Consider the following 20,680-nt stretch of genomic DNA (forward strand, 5'->3'; position numbering starts at 1 on the left):
TGAGTTCAGTAAATGATGAAACTCAGTGAACATTGGTGAATTCTTAACAAAACTTTACACCGAAACGCAGCTGTTCACATGCACGATATTTGCACATGCATTTCAGCAATTTGATGTGCAATGGTTGATTTTGTCTGGTCCAGACTTGATTTTGTACAGACTACCGCCATAAAGCTGGAATACTACTGGATGCGGCGTAAAACAACAAACTAACAAACCTCCGCCCACATTATATGTACTTACATATGCCGCAGCAACTGAGTGGAATAATCTGCCCCAAGAACTCAAAGACTCTCAAACGTTGTCATCCTTTAAATCCTTACTAAAAACTTTCCTCTTCCGCCAAGCTTTCCCTGACTCTTAATATCAAACCATGTTTGTGCGCTTTGAGCATCCTTATGTTTGGAAATAGCGCTATATAAATGCACTATTATTATTATTATTATTATTTACTTCGAGATATACGTAAGAAATACTAAGAATACTGTTAGTGTATGAATTAATTTTGAAAAGTCACTGGTCAGGAGGGCTAGTTAAGTAACATATATTGCTAGCCCACATCATACTGCAAAATATCAAAATGAAAATGCACATCGGTCAGAATTGGTGCGATGTTTTCATTTCTTTTCTTTCGCGCAACGCTAATAGAACAATTATATAACGATCTTCGCGTGACTAGAGATAATGAATATCACGAAACTTTTGCGGACGGACTTTTAACACAGTAATAATTCATGCATTAAATAAAAAGATAAATCGTCTAAGATTTTCAGCTCGCCAGTTGGGATAGCTTTATCAATATATTACTGGCCCGACTCACAATCAGCTAGCATTTAGCTAGAGGGCCAGAAGCTATTTCGAACGCTGTCTGTTGATTGATAAGACTTTCAATAAACATTTCTTTCTCCAGAATATTCTTTCGCTCTGGTTGAGCTTGAGAGGGATGTGACACTGACAGACTGCGCCCGTCCTGCATGCATCCCGACTGTCCAGGACTTCCCCCAGACGTGCGGGTCACCAATCTGCAAGATAACTGGATGGGGTACCAATCAGGACGAAAGTAAGTCGCTTGCCGCGAGAGCTTGATATGAATCTTGTGGTTACAATGTGTGAAATAGCTGATTGTGTGTCTTGTAAGAGTTGAGTAAGGTGGATCAGATGGTTACAATGTGTGACCTGGCTGATTGTGTGTCTTGTTGTAAGAGCTAAATAAAGTGAATCAGATGGTTACAATGTGTGACTTGGCTGATTGTGTGTCTTGTAAGAGTAACTGTTTAGTAATGTAGATTAGATGGTTACAATGTGTGACCTGGCAGATTGTGTGTCTTGTTGTAAGCGTCGAGTACTGTAGATCACATGGTTACAATGTGTGACCTGGTTGATTGTGTGTCTTATTATAAGCGCCGAGTACTGTAGATCACATGGTTACAATGTGTGACCTGGCAGATTGTGTGTCTTGTTGTAAGAGCTAAATAAAGTGGATCAGATGGTTACAATGTGTGACCTGGCAGATTGTGTGTCTTGTTATAAGCGCCGAGTACTGTAGATCACATGGTTACAATGTGTGACCTGGCTGATTGTGTGTCTTGTTATAAGCGCCGAGTACTGTAGATCACATGGTTACAATGTGTGACCTGGCAAATTGTGTGTCTTGTTATAAGCGCCGAGTACTGTAGATCACATGGTTACAATGTGTGACCTGGCAGATTGTGTGTCTTGTTATAAGCGCCGAGTACTGTAGATCACATGGTTACAATGTGTGACCTGGCAGATTGTGTGTCTTGTTATAAGCGCCGAGTACTGTAGATCACATGGTTACAATGTTTGACCTGGCAGATTGTGTGTCTTGTTATAAGCGCCGAGTACTGTAGATCGCATGGTTACAATGTGTGACCTGGCAGATTGTGTGTCTTATTATAAGCGCCGAGTACTGTAGATCGCATGGTTACAATGTGTGACCTGGCTGATTGTGTGTCTTATTATAAGCGCCGAGTACTGTAGATCACATGGTTAACGTTGTGTGACCTGGCAGATTGTGTGTCTTGTTATAAGCGCCGAGTACTGTAGATCACATGGTTACAATGTGTGACCTGGCTGATTGTGTGTCTTGTTATAAGCGCCGAGTACTGTAGATCACATGGTTACAATGTGTGACCTGGCTGATTGTGTGTCTTGTTATAAGCGCCGAGTAGTGTAGATTAGATGGTTACAATGTGTGACCTGGCAGATTGTGTGTCTTTTGTAAGAGCTGAGTAATGTGGATGGTTCCAGACCCCGACTTCTCGAAACAATCTTATGTTTTTACTCAAATTTCAAACTGAGTTTGACAATTCGAAACAGCTGAATTTTAATCTTAACTGCATTTTAAAAAATTTTAAAGCCTAAACAACTTAAGTAATCTATGCTCCAAATTCAAATTTTCTACTATGTTTGGGTTCAATATCGATTTTAGTGTATTCTGGAAAATGCATTTTTCTGTTTTCTCAAATTTGAGTAAAAACTCTAACTTAAGTCAAAACCAGATGGTTTCAATAAGCGCCTTTGGTGAGTGTGTGTCATCAATCTCTGACTGTGCGGATCACTTATTATTAATATTGTTGTTATAGACCTGCTGGGCGTTCTCCAGAAGGCTGAGGTCCAGGTGTTTGATTTCAACGCATGTGAAGCCCTCAGTTATTATCGCAACAACCAAGTACAAACTGTTCAACCTCTGACGACCAAGTGTGCCGTCAACAGTACTGGAGCCACGCCGTGCTCAGTAAGTACAACACGCCTCCTACATGACACTTATGTATGCACCCGTAAAGTTCCGGGTTAGATTTGATCTTCAGTAACCCATGCTTGTCGTAAGAGGTGACTAACGGGATCAGGTGGTCAGGCTCGCTGACTTGGTTGACACATGTCATCGTATCCCATTTGCGTAGATCGATGCTCATGCTGTTGATCCGGTCTGGTCCAGACTCGATTATTTACAGACCGCCGCCATATAGCTGGAATATTGCTGAGTGCGGCGTAAAAGTAAACTCACATACTCAACGTGCAGAGTTCAGCAGTGAGTGAGTGAGTTAGGTTTACACCGCTTTTAGCACTGGGCTATTCTACCGCCCCCATCCGTCGGGCGGGGCGGGGCATACCTCGGTGGTTAAAGCGTTCGCTCGTCACGCCAAAGACCCGGATGCGATTCCCCACATGGGCACAATGTGTGAAGCCCAATTCTGGTGTCCCCCGCCGTGATATTGCTGGAAAAGTGCTAAAAGCGGCGTAAAACTAAATTCACCCAAGCCACCCACTTCGGACATGTTTACCACATCGACCTGATCCGCCGTGATCATCCTTGAACACAAGGCGGCGTATAATATTAATCCAAATGACTAACACAACTTTATCTTGTAGGGTGATTTCGGTGGCACGGTGATATGCCGAGACGCTGCCAGTGGCAAGTACGTTGCGGACGGTTTATCTCTCATGGAACAGGTCACCTGTAACAGTAACCCCACAAGTTCACAGTTTAACATTGGTGATATCAGACAAGCGGTCGACTGGATTGAACAGGTCATCAGAGCGAATCCTTGAAGATAAGGACGTCAAAATGAACACCGTCTATTGGACATGATTAATATTGTTATTGCATCATAATTGGCATTTGCAGATGTGTATTGTATTTAAGGTTATATAAAATATTGGCACAAAATATTTTTTATGTGGTCTGTTTATCGAACGATCGTTGCCCTGAAGATCGTAACAATTTATCAGCATTATTGTACTACTTTTCGTGGTTGTAATTGAAATGTCAAATTGTAATGGTTATGGAGCCTTTGAAAAGAAAGGTAAAAATGTTTTCAAACGTAAGGTTTTTTGGAGTGAAAGAAGTTGCAGTAGACGGAAACTGCCAAACAAAAACATGCTGCCATGCTGCTTCTTTCAGCAACATCTTTTAAATTTATTTCAAAGCGTTAACTTTTATAACTTCAATAATAACATTATCAAATGAATTAATCCAGTCTAAAACTTCAAACTGCGATCATTTTTGTACACAATTATTTCCATTTTTGAACGTTCGGTGTCTAGTAGTGAAAGGGTTTGCCGAGGCCAGCTTTGATTTTCAACATGGTCACATATTAAGGTTAGTCTTGTAGGGCTGGGACGGGTAACTGTGTCTAATAGATTAAACAATGTAATATGTTATTCTTTTATGATTGAATGATTGAATTGTCTTTGAAGATTTAGACATCATTTACAGTCACCTGTTTTCAATATGATGCATGATTAAGATAGTGAAAAAACTCGAAATTTTAGCCTCCGAGCTGAAGAATATATTGCCATTTCTTTCAAATTTGATGTCAGGAATTAACATATCGTTTATCCGGGTAGGGTAATAGGGTGTGGGGTACCCGGTAAGAAATTTTGGACCCATCCCAGCCCTATAGTCTTGGTTTTTCCTTCGTACAGTGATAACGATGGAATGTCACTAAACATGGCGGATGCTAAACAGTCTCCTGCAAGTCACAAGAGGTGTGTTCCGATTGAAAATTTCATATAGCTGCGTGTGGCAACGCAAATACTCCTCACGTGACTAGATGTGAAAATGTTGTAATGAAAGAAGTCGTTTGTGCGATTTTCTGTAGTCGTATAATCGCGTCCGACGCGTCAGGTTTGAAAAGTAAATACAATCTCTCAGTCTGAATTAAAGCTGTATTTATTTTTAAGGAAGGGCGTAGCGTTGGATCTATTGTATCGTGTACAGAGCAGGACATGCTGCGAATGTTTGGAGCTGTCAGTGATAACCCTTTGTATAATGTTTACTCAGAATCTCAACGAAAATTGTCCCATGGTAATTCCGATATTTAAGAAACTATTTATTCATGAAGTAAACAGGACATGTGTTCATATCCTTTAATGATGTCACAGATGTATGCATACCCTGGACCCGTGAAGATCCGGGTTAGAATTGATCTTCAGTAACCCATGCTTGTTGTAAGAGGCGACTGACGGGATCGGGTGGTCTGGCTCGATGACTTGGTTGACACATGTCATCGTATCCCAGCTGCTTAGATCGATGCTCATGCTGTTGATCACTGGATTATCTGGTCGATTATTTACAGACTGCGCCATGTAGTTGAAATATTGTTGAGTGCGGCGTTAAACAACAAACAAACAAAACATACCCTAGTTTAAGAATGATGTTGTGGAAGATTACACAGAGACTGACTTTCAGTGACAATATTTGCAGTCATGAACAGGGTTGTGTCTTTTCATGTGGAGATGCATGAACACTCAGCTTCATTTTGTTCACTGATGATCCGGATAGAGTGATTGATAAATGTTCAATCTTTCATCCTTCAGCAGATCCATGACATCTCTCCACATCCTTCAGCAGATCCATGACATCTCTCCACATCCTTCAGCAGATCCATGACATCTCCCCACATCCTTCAGCAGATCCATCACATCTCCCCACATCCTTCAGCAGATCCATTACATCTCCCCACATCCTTCAGCAGATCCATCACATCTTTCCACATCCTTCAGCAGATCCATCACATCTCTCCAAATCCTTCTCATTGAGCAGAGGGGTGGAGGACGGACTTACATTCAGAAAAACGACTCCTGAGAATTTCTTGGACTTTGGTCTTTCCCATATTTCTTTAAGCAGTTGATGGGTACCTGGTGGTTTATAACTGAAGGCTGGGAGCATGGTGCTAATGGTACCATGAGTATTAAATTAGGGAAAATATTGGCGCTTTATCAAATGAAAACTTTAATACAAATGAAAATTTCAAAAGCAAAAGATCCAATAAAGCAATCCCTGCAAAATAGTAGAAGAAGCACCATCAATTCATTATTTAATGCATTAATATAAATATCAAACCATGCAAAATTGATTTATTTTAAGCTAAGCAGCAGTATCTTGATTTCATGGACCATGAAGGAAAATAGCGACGTTTTGTGATAGGAGTTATCTCCCTTTCATCACACTACTCCCGATGACTTTATATATCATCGAACCAATGGACATCAATTTTGTTTTGAGTCAGATTTGTTGTTTCATTCCAAACAAACATCTTGAAGAGAATATATGATGCGCCTCTTATTCATCAGTGCATGAATGTGACATGTACTAGATATATGTTATTATGTTATATTCCCAGTCATTGTCAGTATGTTGTTTGTTTGTAAGCCAGATACGAACTCATAGTCAATCTTTAGTTTACAATCTCAAAGAAATGCACATGAATAAGAATTGCCATATTGGCAAAAGTAAAACAATGGAATTATGTCACATAATGGTGAAACAACTACTGATTTGCCCATCTCAGCTCGAGAGAAAATAGGCCAGTGACACTAACTCATGTTTAATCAGTAGATCGTTTAATCAGTAGATCGTTTAATCAGTAGATGTATACAGATTCAAATTAAAAAATGCCCGACATTATTGTAATAGTCAAATGCCCCTTCATGTCAAGCAATATTCCAACAGGTACATTTTCCAACTTTGGAGGTACAATCGAACAAGGGCTTAAATGAAATCCACATAATGTTTGATATGAATTCTCAGTAAAGCTTTCAACATGCTCAATGTGGCATATTCTAAAATTGTCATCAGTGATCAACATAGCGTATTTTGCAATTTCCTTATTTTGACATTCACTATTTGTTCCTAAGTTGTTTTTTTAGATGAACAATTACCCTGTCTCTGCATGTGTTTGTGATGGTACCAGCGGTAGATAAGGATGCGGTCACCTTTGTGCAAACACCTGGTATCATTGTATATGAACCATAGACACATGCTTAAACTTGATATTTTAGGATTCGAAACGGACTCTGTTTTAGAAGAGGTTTCTTTTAATTTTTGAAATGTTTTTGTCGCTTCTGTTAAGAAACAAGAAAAGTAAGCGTTAGTTTGTTTTGAAACCTGGGAGTTGTGGTATTTATTTATAATGATACAAACATTATTTTTTAGTTATGATATCTTTTTATAGATACATGTTAGGACATCGCAGACACATGTTTGTATTCATGAGTCACGAATCAAACATGATCATACATTTTTATTAATTTTATTCATAGCTCAGTCAAAACAAAATGTAATGTCAAACAGTCAAAGTTTTACAGAAAGTATTCTTCGTTATACTTTTAAAAATAGTAAAGGCTTTCTTTTATGTTAAATATACATCGGTTTTAGTATAATTCCATTTGACTCGTTGGAAACTGGTAACTATATCTCCAAGAACAATTCTCTAATTTCCGTTAAATATACCAGGAAGTGTTGACTCAGTGTGTCTTCGTGGTTTGTTTCTAAGAGTAGCATCATTTTAATTAAACCTTCCAACCACCAAATCTCAGCACGGGGAGGTTATCCCCGCTACAGTGTGAGTGTTTGGCTTGGGTGTGGAAACATCACACAAATTAGGCCTGGGCGACATTCCCGGAGAGTGTTTGCAGTGCTGGCAAAGGTGTACCAAGCCGATATATAACGAGATCAACCGTAGATTTGAGGATCAAAATGGCGACCAGACTGCAGACTCTTGTCCTTCTTGTGGGCTTTCTGGGAAACTCTGCCTTGGCGCAGCTCCCGTGGGCATTTCAGAGGAACAGCTGTAAGTATAGACATTATAAAATCATAGATTTTTTTATGTACATATATATTTCTTAAATACTGAAGTTTCCTACATTTTACGTCAAATAATTCCCTCAAGCGCAATGATAAAATTATCAACAATTTGGTTTTAAATTCTTTAAATTAAGTCATGAATATGGATACAAGTTGGCTGTGTTTATGCCTTTTCAGTTTAATATGTTTCGTAAATTTTGGTTTGTAATAATGTTTAAACGAAATTAGCAGTGTAGAACATACAACGTACAACAGCGCGTATCTAATAAACCTGGATTTGTTTTTAAACGTGTCCTGAAACAAAAAAAGCAACCCAAAATCAACTCAAAGCAAGTTTTAATCTGAGCAAATATATACTCTGGCTTTCCCGAGCTTCTCTATTGTACCCTTCCCATACCGACTGGGGAGTGTTCACACATCCTGGGTAGTTAATCAACTGCATGTGTGAGAGGAATACAGATACAACGATAACACTGAACCAGATGACTTAAATACATCAACCACCACCAAGCTGCATTTCAGAGTTTTCTGGAAGGTATTCTAGTCCTTCATTGCGCAATTATTAGACTCAAAACGTTTCAGATATCCCTTGTCCATAAAACGCATTCGCCCTGCATTGCGGTATCTGGACACGTTTATGGACGATCATTAACCTGAATGACATAAAGTGTCCCTAAATGTCTTTTTAAAATATTTTTTCCAAATCAAAATACATTAAAGCATTAATTCGACATTGCATACGTAAATATTTTACACGTGATATTTTAAACCAGAATCAAATTTGTTTCTGTATTTAAGCTAGAGACCGTTTATCTTTGAATCTTTTGTTAAATATATTACAGATTTATTTTTTTTGTACAAAGATTCAGAACAGAATTTGATTGGCAAAATCGAAATAAGAGAATCTGACCTCCTGAAATACTTATGATAAGCCGATGTAATTCAGTACTGGTTACTGAATGAATAAGAGACCAGTGAAACAGTCATTCCTTAAAATGTTCTGATTAACATTTCCTTTCCACAAAATAATTTTGATGGTTCACTGCAGTTGGGCACATATAAGACAGCAATACTTATTTGATTGCAAACATATACATCGCAAACAAAGTAATGATAATGAATAAGAAAGTACCAGTACAGCCAAAGGATATCGTGAAGAATATTCCTACAAGCATATACATCGTCAACGACAAAAATGGTTATGAGGAAAATACAATTTCTTAAGACTTCTAAATGTAATCGTCTATTTGTTTGTTGTATTGAAAGATGCCTATATTAATGGAAATAAACATTACTTAATATACACTAGTGTATTGCAACATTAGGTACTAAAAGCTTCATTTATTAAAGGACATAAACATTAGTATAATATTCACTCATATCTTGTAACATCAGGTTCCAAACGCTTCGTGTATGGAAGGGCATAACATTGCTATAATATTCACCAATGTACTGTAACATTAAGTTTTGAATGTTTTGTTTATTTAAAGACATTACATTAGCATATTATTCACAAATGTGTTGTAACATTCCCGTAATCATCAGTCACTGTCATTGCTTTTAACACAGAACGTAAGACGTATACGTGTATTAAGTATCTTCTATAATTCAATACGAAAAGGGGGCGGTGGGGTAGCCTAGTGGTTAAAACGTTCGCTCGTCACGCCGAAGACCCGGTTTCGATTGACCACATGGGTACAATGCGTGAAGCCCATTTCTGGTGTCCTCCGCCGTGAAATTGCTGGAATATTGCTAAAAGCGGCGTAAAACTAAACTCACTCACTCAATACGAAACATCTTGGAACCAGTCGTTATTCGTGATAACCTTACTGGACATAAAGAGGGAAACGGCATGACAAAGCTAAATGTGACGGGTCGACGACAAGGTAATTATGTTCCTGAAAGAGAAGGTTTCCCTCGTGTGGACTTGTACTGTGTGACTGTGCTAGTCTGACATTTGCAGTTAACCACATTGTAGGCGAGGGATTTAGAAGAAACAAACAGCTTGAATACGTTAGTACGTTAGTATAAATGTGTATTATATTCTTAAAGGTGAAATACTGAAAATATTGGTAAAAAATAAAAATGGTATTTTCACTGAGAAGAATAACATGATGTTATTTCACTGAGTAGAATATCACTTTTGCCTGGAACTACTTTCTGCTCAAGGGCTAGACTGTAGTTGTGTTCTGTAATAAAATGCTGACTTACTCGATGTCTCGATCATTTATAGACAATGATCAAAATATAACAAATAGAATATTTTGTTAATGTTGTGAAATAACATGTATATTTCATCTTGTGGTCCGACAAAGTTGATATGTTCACTCGTGGCTCACTATATAATGAAAATACAGAGGTGAAGAGAAAACACAGATAGTAAAATGTGTTCAATTTTCAAAGAAATAATAGCAATATACTTAATATTCAACCGTTGAAAATGAATAAGGGGCGGTGGGGGTAGCCTAGTGATTAATGTGTTCGCTTGTCACGCTGAAAACCCGGGTTCGATTCCCCACATGGGCACGACGTGTGAAGCCGGTCCTAGTGTCCCCCGCCGTGATATTGCTGGAATATTAGTAAAAGCGGCCTAAAAGTATACTCTCTCTCTAACTCACTTCTTCCAATTCTGAAATGATCTGTATACACATGTACCTACTATTGTGAGCGAGCTTGTATCACAAAGTAATATTAGCTAAAAAGTTACATTAAGTAATGTAGTTTTACCGGAGAATCATAATTATTCTCTTTCATAATATGTGAGGGGAATCTTTGAAAATTGAAATTTGTCTTCATTATTGCAATACATTGTTTTCAGTGTGTACTCGGGGAGCTAAAGGCTCGAGTGTTCGCAGTTGTCACCCTGGAAGATACGCATCAGATTGTCCGGCCGGATGGAAGGCTGTCAACCCCCAGAACTACCTCCTCTGCTGGGCCACGGCAAACATATGCTGTGAACAAGATGGTGAATTAACTGAAAATATCAGAACATTCCAAATACTCGTCTAACACATCGCTAACATTCTGATCGTCCATTCGGATCGTTCAGATTAAATTTTATCATCAATTGAAATTAATCGCCGCCACATAATAATACATACTCAAAGCAGCGATCAACTATATTACAAATAACCCTCCAGTAAAAATTAAAACCTGACTAAAGATGTTTCCCCTTCCAGCCGAGGATCCAACATCAGGAGTGAATCACCCCCAGTGTGGCCTTATTGGGGTCCAAGCCCGGTTTACTCAGTCCGAAGATGAAGAACCCTGTCAGTCTCCATGGCAGGCGTCGCTACGTCGTGTCACTGACGTAAACAGGCCTCAGTCAATCTCTAATTCCGTTCACGTTGCTGGTGGTGTGTTGGTTCAGTCCAAATGGGTTCTCACCACTCCACTCTCAGTGTTGTTGTAAGTAGATGATTGTCTTTGAAAATGACAAGTTGGAACATGAGTTAATATAAAATGATAATCTGGGCCCCGTTCCTCAAAGCGATCGTAACCCTAATGCGGTCATAACTACCATACTTTAACATAGGCTAACATGGACTGTCGAAGCGCAACGGTCGCTTTGAGGAACGGGGCCCTGAACTACTTAATGATAAATGTACGACTGTGCAGAATACTAGTACGTAATTACGTCTTGAAATGTTGCTCAATGGTTAGAGGTTCGACTTCCAGATGGCTATTGTTAGTTTGAACCTATTTCCTTACGCATTTCGTGACGTCCGAGGGCACAAGAGAGGCTATCAGGATAGCCCCTGTTGATTGAAGTCTCGATTCTGGATTATTCTCCAAGGGCTACTGGCCCCAGCTCAAATCCCTCATAGGGTAACCCATCCATCTCCAACCCACTACTAGACACACGCAAACACGCACGCACACGCACGCACGCACGCACACACACACACACTTCAGGATTGCAACCATAGAAGTGTACATATGGGAAACTTTAGTAGAACAACTGCCTGATATCCAGTTAATGCTCGAAGAGTGTTAAAATGAAAGTATCAGCATATACGCAGACCTACCGAGAACATTTCATACAGTTGAGGGACCAGATCGCCACTTTCGGTTTTAGGGTCTGGACTGGTCATCCAAACGTCTGGACTTGCATTGGTGTAATTGAGAAGCTGGAGAAGCAGAACCTCTCCACCGCCACCAACAACACCACCCTTCCTTGGGGCAAAGGATAAATTGGCGTCCCAGCATATATAATTTGTTCAAACAGTGTGGTTGTGTCATACTGACGTGATTTGTTTCTGTTTTTAGCGCAGGTAGGAACTTACCAACGGAGACCTTCCAGAACCAGATGTTTGTTGTTCTGGGGGATTACGACCACCAGACACTGAGTGGAGGCGAACAACTCCGTCGGGTTAGGCAGGTTTACTTTCACCCCGAATTCAACTTTGACGTCAGCACCAACTTCCTCAACGTCCTCAACATCTCCCTTGCCAACACAGAGAGAGTCTGGCAAGGTAAATATCATGACGATAGCAATTAGAATACGTTAAGCGAATGGCAATTATAAGATGTTCTTGAACATCAATCGATAGTTCTTTTTACTACGTGTGTCTAAGTGTCTAAATGTTATTATGTTTAATTGTATATTGGGAGAAGGCGACGATACGGGGTACACTTGAGCCCAATGCCTTTATCTGTTTGGCAATAAAATATGGATAAAACAAACAAACAAACGTATGATGGAACTGTGTTGGAACTGGTCTTCAGCAACTCATGCTTGTCTTAAGAGGCGACTAACGGATCGAGTGGTCAGGACAGCTGACTTGGTTGACACATGTCATATGCATCGTATCGAAATTGCGTAGATCGATGCTCATGCTGTTAATCACTGGATTGTCTGATCCAGATCCCGTTATTTACAGACCGCCGCCATATAGCTGGAATGTTGCTGAGTTAAACAACAAACAAACATACAAACAAAACAAACAACTGCAGCGCGTTAAGATGTCTTGTCCAATACAATACCCTGGAACCCCACTGTGGGACACTTATTATTGCTATTCTATACGCATATTTTATATAATGTGGAACATTTGTGATAAGACGTAAAGCAAATTAGTTGTAGGATTGTTGTGGTTACTATGTGAACACTGTTAAGCAATTGACAATGCAACAATTTTATAAACACATGCAATGTCTTTGAATTTCAGAAAATGCATTTGCTCTGATCGAACTAGAAAATGATGTGGACATCAACGACTGTGTTCGTCCCGCCTGTCTACCAAGCACATCAACACAGAGATGTACATCTTCTCAGTGCAAGGCCACTGGATGGGGGGCTAATGAAAATGAAGGTATTTTCCAGAATATTAATATTCCGGCATAAAACAAAATAATGACAAAATGACAAACACATGTGAAAACAGGTGTTACTATTTACCAATCTCAAGATAATGAAAATGAAGGTATGTTCCAGAAAAATAATGTTCCAGCTTATAACAAAATAGTACAAAGATATGACAAACAGGTGATGTTATTTACCAAACTAAAGCATTCAAGAGTGAATGTTCCAGCATGTAAATAAGTGAATATTATATTACGCCGCAGTCAATAGTTCATGATGAAGTGGTTGATTAAAGAGAGGAGCTTACTTAAGTTCGAATAGCATTTCTCGATCTGGTTTTAGAAGGTACATACAAGGTATATGAAGATGGTCAGCTGGCTGTGTCATGTTCAATCCATATTGCTTTATAGTGTAAAATTACCTTGAAGTCTCATCACAGGCCCACAGACAACGGAAACGCGGAACCAATACTAAAAGACTGGGTTTACATATTGATTGATAAGGAATTCTGAGCACCTAGCAAAATCCAATAGTTGTGTCTAAATATTTTTTTGTTAAATTGTGTATTGCAGAACTGAGAGATCGACTGCAGAAAGTTGACATGACCCTGTTTGGCAAAGACGCTTGCGAAATTTTTGAGTATTACAAGAATGGGGTTGAGACCAGCTATACCGCCAAGACCGGCTGTGCTGTCAATGACAGGGGGAGCTTTGCATGTGTGGTAAGATAATCCATCGTCATATATGTGAAAGACCAGTTTTACAGTTTCTGTAATTTTGTTGTTCAGATCTTTTTGAACTAGTGGAATAAAATATGTCTAGTTGCTCATATGATGCATATTTTATACACATGGTGTATTGTCCTTGCTACATGTTTAACGGAGAGATTTTAATAAATTTAAATTTAAATTTGAATAACATTTTCTGGTTGATGTTGTATACATATATAGTAGTGCTGTAACGATGCATCGAACTATCGATGGGTTGAAATTGTTGAGTGTCCGATAGCAATTAATCGATGGTAGAAACGATAAACTATCGATGCATCGAATGTATGTGTGACTATCGATAGCTTAGTAATTGACTTGATTTAACTGTTTACTTGATCTGGGTTTCAAGTTTCTTGTGAGTTGTTAAGAGAGACTGAAACTACTTCAACCTGTTTTTATTTCATATAAACTATACATCCATTTAAGAATTGTCTTCAAATGAGACACTTCAAGGAGAGAACAACTATTGCTATAGTATTGCAATAGTTGGTCGCAATGGACTATCTCTGTCGCAATAGTTGTTCCCCCCCTCAATAGTCATCCTAATATATAGTTTCTTTCAATTTTAGGCAACAAACAACAAACCTTTTTTATGCCGAGACTCGATTTTCTCTAGCTTTGGCTTTTTAATATTTCGTGAAGTTAATTCATATCATATTCGCATCAAATGCCTTTATTGTATAGTGTATTTCGAGATGAAATATATTTTATTTAAATTTTAAAGGGAGACTTTGGAGGACCCGTGGTATGCCAAGGAGACAACGTGAACTCTCCTCGCACAGTGGAGGGACTGGGCGTAACACAGCTACGTTGTGATGACACGTCAAATCCCATGAGAGTTGCTCTTGTCAGAGATGCCATGAACTGGATCGAGCAGATAATTAGAACTAATTGAACACCCATACATAAGCACATGTAAATATGCACTTTCTATGTCATTGATATTGTTGCATCATAATTGGCAAATGCAGATGTATTACTCATTACTTATGAATAAAATAACTTCGCACATTGATGTTTGCTTTATTCCTATTTGGTTTAATTGACTTGGCTGAACGACGGATTGGACACTTGTAGATATCTCTCATATATCTCGGCGTGTCAACTAAATATAAGATTTGTTTGTTTAACGTCACACTTAGCAATATTCCAGCTATATGGCGGCGGTCTGTAAATAATCGAGTCTGGACCAGACAATCCAGTGATTAACAGCATGAGCATCGGCCTATATATGGGATACGATGACATGTGTCAACGAAGTCAGTGAGCCTGACCACCCGATCGTTAGTCGCCTCTTACGACACGCATGGGTTACTGAAGACCAATTCTAACCCGGATCCCAACGGGTGCTGAATATAAGAGGCAAACGCAGAGTGATAAAGGTCCCAGACGTTTACCAGTTTGGTGAAACTCACGGAGTATAGTGATCACACATTTAGGAACATAACCTGGGAGAACCGGAATTCGAACGGGATTCATACTCTCTAGCATAGGTTTCCGGCTTGTCCAATGAAACTTGATTTCTAATCTAATCTAATCATTTTGTATAGCGCTGAAAGGTTCCAGGTATACTGTTCACTGGCACTTTCACATGTTCACAGTATACACACAGTGCCTCTTGGTTTAACAGTCAAAGGAAAAGATGGGTTTTTAAGTTCGTCCGAAATGCTGATGGCGTTTCTGATAACTTGATGTTGTCTGGAAGAGCATTTCACATAGATGCTGCTGCGCATCTGAAGCTGCGTTCGCCCTTTGCTGTTTTACAGTGAGGCTTTTGGAGAAGGTCCTTGTCTTGGGAACGCAGTGTCCGGCTTGGTGTGTGAGGCTGAACAGGGGCTTTGAGATAAGAAGAAGCAGAGTCTGTCTTGAGGCATTGGAAGGTGTGGAATAGGATTTTTAACTTGATTCTGCTGGAAACTGGAGTTGTTTAAGAACAGGAGAGATATGTTCGTGCTAAGATGTCCTGGTAATGATCTAAGTATTGAAGTATGGGTTGCCCAGCAGCCAAAGTATACAAGTTATTATGATCACTTCACGAACACCCAGTATCATCACCACTTGATAGTAACAAACACATCATTTTGATGTAGCCGGAATCATCCAGCAGATTCTTAAAGTTGCTCATCGTCGTGACGGCCATCATTGGCCTTACCTTAGTCAAATGCTATTGAGGTAATTAATGAATGTGCTCGAATAGGTCCTGTATGAATTGTATATATGCCCAAGACATGTATTTCATAACTCACCTCTATAAAGAACGACGTTGGCGTGTGAATAAGGGAACATATTGTAAGTGGGTCACGCAGGATGCCTCACACAGTCTTCTCACAATTTGGTATAGAGGCCTATGGGAATAAGGATATCGAAGAACATTCTGTGAATATATTACCCCCTAAGACGCTTCGCACCACCTGAATCCGTGGTAGGGTGCTTAAAGTGTTTATTCAGCTCCTTTGGTACTCAATTAAGGGTGACAAATCTGATCCTCACAAGCAAGGGTTGGGGCGGTGGAGTAGCCTGGTGATTAAAGCGTCCGCTCGTCACGCCGAAGACCCGGGTTCAAATCCCCACATGGATACAATATGTGAAGCCCGTTTCAGGTGTCCCACGCCGTGATATTACTTGAATATTGCTTAAAGCTGCGTAAAACCATCCTTACTCACTTTTTATACGAAACTGTCATATCTTCAGTAAACGCAACGTCTTTCCCCTCAGGAAAAGTCGACCTAATTTACAGATGATTTACAATAACTGCTCCTAAATGTCCCCTTTCAAACTACCACAGCACGCTCGATGAACAGTTGTGGAGGTACTATCGACAAGAACCTGGCCCCTCGGTATTACAAAATTTCATTAATTTTGGATGTATTGTTACATACACAAAATCGTTTGTCACATACACAAAACATATTGTCACATACACACAAATATATTGTCACATTCACAATATATATTGTTACATACAGAAAATATATTGTCACATACAGAAAATATATTGTCACATACACAAAAATATATTGTCACATGCACAAAATATATTGTCACTTACACACAAAATATATTGTCACATGCACAAAAAATATATTGTCACATACACAAAAGCGTATTGTCACATACACAAACATGTATTGTTACATACACTCAAAATATATTGTTACATGCACACAAAATATATTGTCACACACACAAAATGTTTATGAAATTGGTGTCTTGATATGTCAGAAGAACGACAATCCGAGATACAGGTCAAGATGTGTATGATCGTAGAAGTTGTCACAACTGTCCTGGAAATATTACTTGTAAATGCGTCGCAAACAGGGTTGAATGATTTGAGTTCTTGTTGACTGAAAGATAAACAAGCGTGTTTCATCCTAACAAATATAGCAATGCAAAGAGCTTGGAAACTCAGAGTTACTTGGAGGTCCCGCGAAAGATACTTTGTGGAGGTCATTGACAGTTTCCATTAAAAGAGATCATAAAGTCACTCTCTCTTATTTATTTGATAGTTAGAATTATAATTATGTATGAGTGTGTGTGCGCGCGTGTGTGCGTGCGTTCGCGTGCGTCTAGTACACAAACACTTCATAACTTGTCTCAGGAAGCGGATAACAAGCACAGAACTGGATAACATTTCCTGCATATCATTGCATTAACAAAAATTAAGAGTCTCAAAATACCAGATAAATGGGTCGACATTTACCTGTATCTATTATGCTACACGTGTAGGTATATATAGTGACTTGAAGGTATTTTAATTTAAAAAAAATATGTTTACAGTGCTTAGTAAGTCACAATACCCATTGATAGCATGAACCGAGGCTCAAAAGTAAATTTGAGTAAGGCAAATACGTTGAGAGAAGGACGTTACGATGGAATAACTTTTTCCAACCAAGAATAACATTAGAACAGCTTGAGGATCTTTTGCACCAACATGCTAAACTGATAAAAAGCCTGGAATGATGTTTAGGTTTATGTTTATGTTTAAAACGGAAAATATTATGTAAAACCATTGCAGAAGACTCAGTGTTCAATGAAAGTGAGGAATCTTTGAAGTATACTGATTTCCCCCACAGGTTATACGAACTGGTTTTATTGTCGTTACTTGGAAATAACTATCTTGGGAGAGTCATGGTTAATCATACATTTTATTTGACAGGACATATGACATTTATCTTTGCGTCGTTCTATAAACACACTAATGAGGTGAAAATGGATCTGAGGCGAAGCTATATACGTTGTTAAATAGTCTATTGACTCCGTTGACACCATGCGTCACCTCTGGACACACAAAACGGGAAGCAAACATGACTGAATATAAAGTTGAAAGAAGTTCCGTTTCTCTTTATCATAGCAAAATCAAGTCAGGAGCTATGGTTCTGTCTCAAGTGTGTTTGGCAGTTCTTGTTGTGGCTGTTTGTGCTGCAGCACAAACTCCTACAAAATACACCTACCAAGACACCAGTGCAAAGGCAAGACATGGTGCAGCTGACCAACAACAGACTCTTAAAGGACAAAGGTACAAGCATGCATATGGAAACAGTCCTGTGAATTCCGACAGACAATCTGCCACTGGCTCTCTTCACAATGATTACCTATATCCCATGAAGAGGCCATTGTCCGTTAACCCGACACCTGGGATCCTGAATAATAACCAACCTACTGGATATAACAGACATATAAGCCGTGGATATTATCCCAGGAGACAGATGTATGATGGCCAGGATATTCCTAATCCTAATTATCGACCTAGTAATGGATATTCATCATCTTTCCTGTATAGACGACAACCGTTTTCGTATGGCAGGTACGGTGTTTCATACAATGGGTACTTTAATCCTTACTCTTATCGACATCCAGTTCAACCAACGGTGCCGTCATACACGCAGGGAAAACCCGCAACATATGTACCATATGGCCGAGAGGGACCATACCTTAGGGACATACGGTATGTACCCAATAACAATGATCAAAGGAAGCCTCAGAATCCGCCAAGTAACAATGATGAAGGTAAAGGACAACGCGGGGCTGGCAAGAGCAGAGGTGGTGATTCTGAACAAACGGTGGATCATGGCAGTAATGCACCATATCATCCTACTGTCCAACCCAGGCCAAATGGAAATGTTTTGTTGGATGGTAGGAATCCCCAATCTGCCCAGTACGGACGATACCCGGACCCCAATTCCAACAGGAATCCACGGCCTTCCGGTAATGTTGACTTTTCTGCTCTCTTTGGAAACAACAGCGGTAGACAAGGAGCAGGAGCATCTCGACAGCCTTCAGATATTGATATCAATGCTCTGTTAAAGAACATAGGAAACAACAGTCTGTTTGGTGGTAGACCTTTGAGACCTACGTCGATGGATCTTGGGTCGCTTTACGCAAGTGGTGGCGGGATACAAGGATTCAACGCTAATCCTTCTTCGCCACTTGACAACAGTCAGCAGAACCCTGGAGGTGTACCCAAAGGACAAATCGTAGGTGTTCCTGTGATTTATCCCAATGGCGGTCAGCAACAAACCATTCTTCCACAACGACCTAATGTACAGGGCGCACCTCAAGGGGTACAAGGCAGACCAGTTTATGATCCCTCTAGACCGAATGCTTTACCTGGAAGAGGCAATCCGCGAGTACCTACGCCTGGAGGTAATGATGCTGCTCCTCAGAGGTATCCTCAGCGAAATGGTCAATCGGAAAACAATGGCGGTATCATATTAACACAAGAGCAAGTTGAACAACTTCTTGGTCAGTCGGGAAACTCGCAAGGTTCTCCAGAAAGACCAGGAAATCAGAACACAATACCATATTATGGCCCTTCATCAGGGCAACCGTCACGTCAGCCTCCCACACGTGAAAGACCAAACATATCAGGGCCTGCCCAATCGGGGAACACCGGGGACAATCAAAGGTATCCTGAAGAGAACAACCAGCGCCAGGATATCAACCAAGGCATGCCCTTGACACCTAGGCAGCAGGAGGTCACTGTTCCATACTATGGCCCGACACCCGGGCAACCTCCGAGGAGACCAAGTCAGCCAGGACCTAACAACCAACGTGTTCCTCAGGGTGGTGACCAAGGGTATCCTCAGGGTAGTGATCCAAGATATCCCCAGGGAAGTGATCCAAGAAATCCTCAGGGTGGTAACCAAAGGAATCCTCAGGGCGGTGTTCCAAGATATCCTCAAGGTGGTGATCCAAGATATCCTCAGGGAAGTGATCCAAGAAATCCTCAGGGCAGTGGCCAAAGGTATCCTCAGGGAAGTGATCAAAGATATCCCCAGGGAAGTGATCCAAGAAATCCTCAGGGTGGTAACCAAAGGAATCCTCAGGGCGGTGTTCCAAGATATCCTCAAGGTGGTGATCCAAGATATCCTCAGGGCGGTGACCAAAGGTATCCTCAGGGAGGTAATCCAAGATTACCTCAGGGCGGTGACCAAAGGTATCCTCAGGGAGGTAATCCAAGATTACCTCAGGGCGGTGACCAAAGGTATCCTCAGGGTGGTGACCAAAGGTATCCTCAGGGAGGTAATCGAAGATTTCCTCAGGGAGGTAATCCAAGATTTCCTCAGGGAGGTAATCCAAGATTTCCTCAGGGAGGTGATCCAAGATATCCTCAGGGCGGTGACCAAAGGTATCCTCAGGGAGGTGATCCAAGATTACCTCAGGGCGGTGACCAAAGGTATCCTCAGGGTGGTGACCAAAGGTATCCTCAGGGAGGTAATCCAAGATTTCCTCAGGGAGGTGATCCAAGATTTCCTCAGGGTAGTGACCAAGGTAATGAAGGTGTAGCCCTGACTCCAGAGCAAATTCAGAATCTGTTTGGCCAAGCTTTGCCACGAAATCCAAGTCAGAGTGACAGCAATGGTGCATCCCAGAATGAAAATCCTCGGTCGACACCTGGAGGGCAAACAACAGACAAGAACCAAGGTCTCCCGAGCACTTCAGGCGGAGGAATGGCCCAGGGTTAATACCATTGGGAAGTAGACAAAAGAACATA

General features: G+C 40.2%; 2 protein-coding genes across 2 annotated transcripts in view; both read left to right on the top strand.

The window, feature by feature from the left end:
• Nucleotides 1–3,691, top strand: part of LOC124260333 (fibrillin-1-like) — a 37,733-nt gene extending 34,042 nt beyond the window's left edge. The window contains exons 19-21 of the mRNA XM_046694620.1: nt 911–1,060; nt 2,607–2,758; nt 3,394–3,691. Coding sequence (XP_046550576.1) covers nt 911–1,060; nt 2,607–2,758; nt 3,394–3,573 — 482 coding nt within the window. The 3' untranslated portion in view covers nt 3,574–3,691. The remainder of the gene's footprint in view (nt 1–910; nt 1,061–2,606; nt 2,759–3,393) is intronic.
• Nucleotides 3,692–7,439: 3,748 nt separating this feature from the next.
• LOC124260334 (chymotrypsinogen B-like) lies at nt 7,440–14,701 on the top strand. The gene is made up of 7 exons (XM_046694621.1): nt 7,440–7,598; nt 10,431–10,577; nt 10,792–11,020; nt 11,882–12,087; nt 12,784–12,927; nt 13,490–13,638; nt 14,411–14,701. The coding sequence occupies exons 1-7, from the start codon at nt 7,505–7,507 to the stop codon at nt 14,579–14,581; spliced, it is 1,140 nt and encodes a 379-aa protein (XP_046550577.1). The 5' UTR covers nt 7,440–7,504; the 3' UTR covers nt 14,582–14,701.
• The last annotated feature ends 5,979 nt before the right edge of the window (nt 14,702–20,680 follow it).

This window comes from Haliotis rubra, unplaced genomic scaffold (assembly GCF_003918875.1).
Source record: "Haliotis rubra isolate DU_JTF1 unplaced genomic scaffold, ASM391887v1 Scf76, whole genome shotgun sequence".
Lineage (NCBI taxonomy): Eukaryota > Metazoa > Mollusca > Gastropoda > Lepetellida > Haliotidae > Haliotis > Haliotis rubra.

Excerpts from the sequence above, each read along its gene's own strand:
- LOC124260334 (XM_046694621.1), top strand. The coding sequence starts at position 7,505 with ATGGCGACCAGACTGCAGACTCTTGTCCTTCTTGTGGGCTTTCTGGGA. Across the intron at positions 7,599-10,430 it reads GGCATTTCAGAGGAACAGCT|TGTGTACTCGGGGAGCTAAA; the intron begins GTAAGTATAGAC and ends CATTGTTTTCAG. Across the intron at positions 12,928-13,489 it reads GGGGGCTAATGAAAATGAAG|AACTGAGAGATCGACTGCAG; the intron begins GTATTTTCCAGA and ends TGTGTATTGCAG.